Raw genomic sequence first — 8,250 nt, forward strand, 5'->3', positions numbered from 1 at the left:
GCTATTTGACTCTGTTATGCCTTCACTATTGGTATAACCTTGTTGAAAATGGCTTTCTTAGTAAAGATTCAGAAAAGAAAACATACAGTGATTTCTTTCAAGAATATGAATATTGCATTAGATTCTTGTTAGTCTCCCTCCCAGATTTCACTGTATTATTTTTTTATTTCTCTGCATAGGCAAGAGCTTTGCTACAGACTGCTTCATCTTTAGCACCTCACATGTATGAGCCCCATTTCAATGTTGCCATACTCTCAGAGAAGGTAATGCATTATCCTGTTCTTGTAATCTGAAAATTGAGCCTTGGTGAGGCAGGTGGTTTTTTATTGTTATTACTGAGAATTCCAGATAGATAACACAAAAGAATACAGAGTGCATAAACTCAAGGAAAATGCTAAATTATATTTTCATTTTAATACCTAGAAGTGTGTCAAAGGAGTCATTCCAGTGTTTGTTTTTGAGAATAAATGAGGCCAACTGGCTGTGAAGTAACTTTATAATTGTCCAAATGACTAGAAGATGAATAATTTGTTAAAAATTCTATCTACAGTCTTTACAATCATAAGCTTTTTCAGAATGTGAAGTGAAAAAAATATCATATGATTAATCAGTAATGACAGAAAGAATATCCTTTACTGACAATATCTTACTGATCTCAATATGAAAGTCTGTTACTCAGCTTTACAACCTCTGCATTTTTTGTGTTAATAATTTTTTCCATCCAGAGTGTCTAAGACACTGTTTTAACAGTGTCCAGCATTCCTGTTAATAAGAGAAACTTGTACAAGTCCTTATGTTTTTCACAAGAAAAAAATTGCTCCTTTGCTTGTGCCTACACCTTCATGATTCTGTTATGATTCTGTGTTGTGTGGGCAGCTCCACTCCTACAGATACTGAAGTACACGCATCAAGAAGAGAATAACCCATTAATTTGTAAGTGTATCCTCTCCATTGTGAAACACAAGAGGGTGTTGAATAATTGCATTTTTACTTAATGATTAGGCAGTAAATCCTACTCTGCAAATGTCTTGTTACATAGATTTTGCACAAAGAACCCTCATAGGTTATGGGAGAAGACAGACGGCCACATCAGCCAGGTGTTGGTGCAGTGGGGTAATGCAGTCCTTCCATTTAGTGTAAGGCCATGGTTTACAGAACATGACTTCTCTGGCTAGGGCCTTGGGTTCTTCTCCTTCAGAGGATTGCTGTGTTGAGTGATGCATAGGCAAAAAAGGCCTCCTGGCTGTCCATAGCTCCTTCCTTTCCATTTAGGAGTTATCACTCCTAGATGTGTTCCCAAACACTTGAATTCTTTTTTGCTGAACCCACTTTCTGAGATGCTTTCCTTTTAATCCTTCAAAAAAGGATGGCTATTTAGGAAAAAAAATGAAGTTCCCTAAGTAGGAAACAATTCCTTCTAAAAGCAAGAGGAGCACCATTAGTTCTCCAACTTTGTTGTGCATCTCTGTGAGGAAGCAGGAAATCACATGGAGTTGTGTTTTTTACAGAGGCCTGATGAGTTGTGTTTTGCTTCTATAGTCAATAGAGCTTCTATGGAGTTTAAAAGCACAACTTCTATTTTTTATTCCTCCTTACTTCAAGCACTGGGCATAGTGTGTACCTTGCCCATTCTCCAAGAAGTCACGTGAAATGGAGTATGTTAAGTTGATGTCTTGAAGCATCCCTCCTATTAAAATCACATTTCTGTCTTTTTTCTTCTCATCCGTCGATGTAAGTGTGACATAACCCTGAGTCCAAATGTCTTTATATTAACTCTGTTCACTCTTAGGACCAGCTGTGTTTAAAATTTGCGAGCATCAGAAATGTACTACACAGAATGCAAAGAATACATGATGCAAACACTGCAGTGCTTGGATTTTCAAAATTAGTTTGTGTGTTTCTTACAGGTTGGAGATCTTCAGAGAAGTTACACAGCAGCTCAGAAGTCTGAAGAAGCATTTCCAGGCCATGTTGATACACAGCAGCTCATCAAACAGTTAAAAGAGCACTTTGCTATGCTCTGATGAGCATATGAGCATATTTTTTATTATATAAGAAGTTAGCCAGAGCAAATGTCCCATACAGCATTTTGAGAACACCAGCTCAAAGTAGATGAACTATACTTAATGCATTCCTGTGGCAAACCTTGCATTACTTTGAGTAGCAGGAAAAGATTGAGTTTTAATTTCTTGTCATCTTAAAAGAGAACACTTATGCAAATGCAGCTAGAACACTTTGCAACTATGTGCGCAAGAGATCACAGGAAAGGGTTTTTTTCTGACTTTTATGTAGAAAAAAAATGGTTTTAAATATTCCCATGTGACAATCTGTGAAGTAACAGAGTAAAAATACTTCCTAACTGATCTTTAAACTTGGCTTTGGGTAGTACACTTTCTTACTGAATGTTAGGTTTTAAAATTAAAATACTTAAAAAGAATTTTAAATACATATGTAAAGCAAAAGTTCTTATATTCCTTGTTGTACTGTATGAGTTAAATAAATTCAGTTTGTATGGTCAGTCTCATTTGTTCATGTAAGTTAAATTACATCCTCATTGCCATGAAAATCCATGTTGGTAGTCCTAACATTTTGAAAGACTCCACAGAACTGGTACAAAATCGCATAAATGCATGTGTTCTTCTCTACCCAGGAGGGACTTTATTCTGCATCTCAGTGAGGGAGAAGGGTATTTAGAAGCTTGCAGACTTAAGAACTAATAGTTGAGAACAAGGCATTGATGGGGTGATTACATGTGCTACCACATAAACACTGATGCTAAATAAATATTTGGATCAATCTAACTACAAGAATACTACTACTAACAACAAATGAAGACTTTCTGTCATACTGTGTGTTTTAGCTAAAAGGAATAAATTTGCATGAATTCCGAACCTGACCTTTTTAAAAGACCTTTAAGAAATGTGGGATGTTAAGGCAATCTGAAACGGCACATCCTGAAATAGACCTTTGAAATCTTTTCATGTTTCTCTGATATATTAGGGGAATGTCTTAGCTTAAGGAGCAATCCTAAACATGCTTATGAAGCTTATGTCTTTTTTTTTACTATTTGTTACTTCTCCTCCCTCATCTTTGACTGTTGTAGATGGTGAAGGTGGATGCTGGGGAGCTTAGAGAAGTGTGCCCACAGGTTCCCCCACAGAGCATTCTGTAGGTGACAAACACTCATTAATTGCTGTCACATGATGTGAAGTGCAAAAGCATAATTGGCTGAACAGATGCAGCATCTTTTATGGAGTCTTATTTTGTCCATTTTCATTTTATATTATTGGAAAGTCATCAGAAACTTTTTAAAAGGGAATCTTAGTTACCAGTAATTCTCATTAGTTTTTACTTGCTGACAAAAAGCAAGAATTTAGCGGGAAGTTTCATCCTTTGATCTGCTGTATTCATGTCTTTCCAGCTGTCATTACTAAACTTAGAAGGGTACCAGAAAAGAAAATTGTCTTAGCAGTTTAAGCACAAATGTTGAGAATTTTTGAATGTCATATTATTAACTTGAAGTAATTTTCAAATTGCATAGTAAATAAGCCTATTTCTGTATGAAGTGGAACAGAAATGAGTAATTCAACTTCAGTTTTTAATCCAGTGTGGCAGCTTGATAGTTCCTCTTAGGTGCTTGTAAGATGCTACTTACTGCTTTCACTGCTCAGGTTAATGAGTAAAGAGTAACTTTTTTTTTCTAGCAAACAGTGCCCTGTAGAACATGGATCCGACTTTATTATTCTTTAATTATTGGGGAATGTATGAAGATTGAAAGGGAAAGGGATTATGTATGTTAAGGAATTCTTCACACACTATGCTTGTGCAAAGTAGATATTAAACAAACCTCACCTTTCCCCTCCCCTCCCCCCAAAATACACAAAGTTCTAGACGAGGACTAAAACCTTTTGAGCTCCCTACACTGCAGCATCTGCAAGCCATTCCAGATTTATCTTACGTGGTGTATTTTGATTGCTCCAAAAGGCAGCAGCAATTTGCTTTGTTGATCTTTCATGCCCCAAAGCAAGGGCCTGACAGAATATTTTTCAGAATTAGCACTGCACAAATGAAATCAAATATGGTAATGAGTACAGCAGCACAGTGCAACAACAGATGAATCAGCAGGCTGTGAATCCTGGAAGAATCTTTCGATTTCATTGTATGTGAATTCAGTGTGAGCTGCAGCAAACAGCTGAATCGGCAGCCCCTGGGGCAAAGCGCCTTCAGTTAATTGAGGGCGACACCGCACAACACAATGCGTCCGAGCCGTGTTCATCCCTGCGGCAGGATTGTGTTGGAGCGCTGTGACCTTAGTGCTAGAAGCAGCATTGTCTGTAACACAGAAATCATTTTGCTTCTAACCTGTAGCACAGCTCCATGTATGTCTGGCTAGCATTTACAAAGCCTCTTCAGAGTTGAGAAAAAATACAATTTAAAAAACCCACAGGTTTTTAATCTACAGTGCTGATAGGTCCACAACAAAGCTGCCTGGAAGGAAGCGTAAAGCAAATGTCTAGGGGGTCTTGAAGTTTCTGTGTCCCTGCGGGAAAGGTCTGTACAGTTTATGGCTGTTGCCATCAGTTTCATCCTTCTTCTTGGCCATGCTTCTTGCTGGGGTCTTTATAATGGATGAATCCAATTAAAAGGTGATAATGTAGGGTTAGGTTATTAAAATAATTTGATTCTTCTGCTAGATGTTATAGCCACAGCTCTTATACCCATAAAACTGTGACTGAAATTAATAACAATTCACACTTAAGGGTTCTGGATCATTTTGGCTGCAAAAAGCAGCTTCGGAAGTTGGACAGGACAGAGACAGCTTGCCATTAGGTGCCGGTTCAGTCAGTGTATGACTGGATAATGATCCGACTTTGTAATTGCTGCTGGTGGTGGGTTTTCTCTTTGATTGCTTCCTGTCTTTGTAGGCTAGAGGGAGAGATTTTTGGGTCATTCAGTCTGATCTCTGGTATGTCATAGGTCAAGCTTTTTAAGCCAGGAGCTCCTTCTAATGAACTCATTTTGTACTTCAGTAACAATTACCTGCTGGAGCAGCAGCAAGTTTTGGTACAAAAAAGCTTCAGCATTTTGTGAAAGATTTTGTATTTAGTCACTCTCACTGCCTACCACACATCTGGGTTCTTTCTGATGGATACTTTCAAGCTTATTCATGTCCTTCCATGCTTGGCCCACCCTCAAGCTGTGGATACTCAGATTAATACTGTACTGCTATCCCACCATCACAGGGAACAGGAGAGCAGATGGCGAAGGTAGAATGCAAATGCCCCTTTGTCTGCAAATAAAAAGAAAAACTAAGTTTCTCTTTGTGCCTTAGAAGATGAATAAAGCAAAAGTTAAGAGAATTTAATATTCAAGTAATTTACAGACTTGTATCTCCAGTCACTCTCCAGTAGCATTTGAATTCCTGTGCTGGTAAGATGATGTTACTAGTTTCCCTGAATAGCATAGGTTTTAGAGTTAATGAGTGCTCAGAAGCTGCAAATACTCAGAAGTATCTGTAGCAGGTTAAATCTGGAAGATATGCCACAAAAGCAATTTTTGTTGCAAAATTATCAAGTACACATACCCTGAATTATGCTGGGTAACTGAAGGATCTGTACAAGTACTATATGTACTTTCTTTCTGTTGATTACTTATATCAATTGCGTAGTGCACAGCCTTCTCTTTGTGTTTGGTTTACTAAAAAGTCATAAAGATTTAGTTGAAAAAGATTTCCTATTTAGAAACTAAATCTGAATAAAATATGTAAAAAAAAAATCAAGTCAATCAGTTCATTGTAAAAAACTCTTCTCAACACATAGTTCATTATGTTAATTGTGTATAAGAATATATCAGCCCATACAAATGTGGGGGTTTTCTCCCATTTCAGCTTGCTTTTTGACAGGTATTTCCAGTGAAACCAATTATAGTGTGACAAAGATAAGTCTTGAAGCCATTAGAAATGACACACAAGAAGAAACAGCAGGATGCAAGCCTTGCTCAGCACTATGGAAAGGGCAAAGTCATTAAGAGCCAGGAAGCTTGGTTCCAGCAAGTAGACCACCCCAACAGTTTAAGTAATTGCCAAGATTCTACATTTTAGCTTTGGTATCATTTTATACTACTACCAGTTCCATATTTTTCTAAGTCTATACACTTTAATAATGTGAAGCACCTTTAAAGCTATTACACGTTAACAAATTATCCTTTCCAGCAATAAGTATAGATCGTGCTAACCAAGGGTCATCCATCAAGAGACTGGACCAATTGTACATGAGATACCACCCAAAAGCCAATTTAGAAACAGCCCTGGACTATTTTCATTCCTGTGATTTGCCGTAAACCAACGGTTCAGGGTTCAGATAAAAACACAGTGTTCTAAAATACATGGTCATGGACCCTTTTGAATCAGTAGAACAAAAACAGATGCACATATCTGTCCTAGCTTTCCAGGATGTAATTGTTAGTTCTTGCAGAGATACTGATGGGGGAGGCCCAGTAGAAAAACTTTGAAAGCCCCTAACTTCTGCCTGCAGTCCTGCAATGCCTGATGGATAGGCTTAACATATTGTCATTACTAAGCATTCATTTATTAAGGTATTAAAAGGTAGCTACTTGAATGAATGTGAGATTTGAAATTCAATATAAATCCTGGGAAGGTAGGCCAATAAGCAAAACGACCACATAAACCAAAAATCTCTGCAGTATGTGCATGGCTATCATCATTGCATATGTGGAGGACATCCACAAATAACCCGTGTCTTTAAGTCAGAAGTAACTGTAGACAGTGAAGGAAATAATTCTCCAAGAGTACCTTAGACCCCAGTCTAAGGACACTGGGAAGGGTGGGTAGAATGGGAGATCCTGTTTTGCAGGGGTATATGTATATTAGCAAAAAATAATATAATATGTGGATGCTAGCAAGGGCTAGCAGAGGAATTTTCCTGTGAAACTTTCCTGTCTCAAAAGAAAGCAGAGAAATCCAGCCTCTCACAGCTTCCCTGTGAAAGCTTTCATTCTCATGCGAACTGGATGGACAACAGTTTGTAAGAATGTAAACCATTTCTACACCTGCAAGTTGTTGTGGAAACTGTAGAACTGTTTTCAGTTTTGTGAGAATAATATTTGGAAATGGGTGTCTTACTGCTCAGCCTATCGCCTCGGGAGGTGGTGGGCCAATAGGCCAATCATGTGATTTTTCTTTCACGAACCATGCTGTAAAGGTTATGGGTGCTTAAACGAGGTTGCTTCGGCCATACCTGGCAACCTGGACTTGTGTCGTGTTTTCACTGTTCTTTGGGAATAACAGCAACAATAATAGTAAATAAACATAATGTGGCTACTTATAAATGACTGATGTACTTCACACTTCTCAGCCACACCCCAATAGTCTTTATAATCTTTATTAGCCAATGTGTATGTGTTTATCAAACACTAACTTTTAAGCAATTACAATTGAAGTTCACAAATTATTACACCACTGGCATTATGTGACGAGTCTCATATGGTCTACCAGAATACAACATCATCCTTAAGGAAAAAGTTAAGACATACTCAGCCATCTCAGAAAGTGACTCTAATTAAGCTGGAGCTTCAGATGCTCCAGTGCGTTTAAAATGAAAAAAACACCACGACCAGAATAGACACATATCCAGTTAGATCAAAACTTAAAATACTTGGAAAAAAAAGACTAAGTAATGACAGATATTTGGTTCTGAAGGGAAAAGAGAGTTGTTTCTTGGGGTAGCCTATGGCTTATGTCACATCATCACCTGTAACTTCATATCGTTATCTTGGTGAACACTACTGTGCTGCAGCATAAGCCAATGCCATGTTGTAAAGTAACAGAAGCTGTAAGCAAAATCACTTCAGGTTAAATATCTGTCATTCCTGGGAAAACAAGGTAATTCAGGCACAAATCTCTTGAATGAGAAAGAGGAAGAGAAAGCTGGAAAAGTGTTACTTGGATTGGAAACAATATTTTCATATAATACTAAAAGGTACCTTTGGGTCTCTTGGAATTTATCCCATAACAACAGAGACAACTTTGTGAAGATTAGGTTCTGTTGCAGCTCAATATCATTTATAACAGTGTGCAAACAGACAAACTTTACTCATACAGATCTGTTCAAGCACCCTGAGGAAAAACAAACACTCTTGTTACATGGGACTCTAAGATGTCCATACTATAAATAAATTCTCCTTTCTCTTCTGGAAGTCCCACTTTAGCTCAGGTTTAGAGCAGCACAGCAG

At 37.7% G+C, this 8,250-nt stretch overlaps 1 protein-coding gene across 1 annotated transcript in view; it reads left to right on the forward strand.

Moving 5' to 3' along the window:
• The window catches only part of TTC8 (tetratricopeptide repeat domain 8), a 45,602-nt gene extending 43,133 nt beyond the window's left edge, over positions 1–2,469 (forward strand). Inside the window, exons 14-15 of the mRNA XM_082284195.1 lie at positions 180–263; positions 1,908–2,469. Of these exons, the coding sequence (XP_082140321.1) occupies positions 180–263; positions 1,908–2,024 (201 nt within the window). The 3' untranslated portion in view covers positions 2,025–2,469. The remainder of the gene's footprint in view (positions 1–179; positions 264–1,907) is intronic.
• The last annotated feature ends 5,781 nt before the right edge of the window (positions 2,470–8,250 follow it).

The sequence above is a fragment of the Coloeus monedula genome, assembly GCF_965178545.1.
Source record: "Coloeus monedula genome assembly, chromosome: 6".
NCBI classification, from domain to species: Eukaryota; Metazoa; Chordata; class Aves; order Passeriformes; family Corvidae; genus Coloeus; species Coloeus monedula.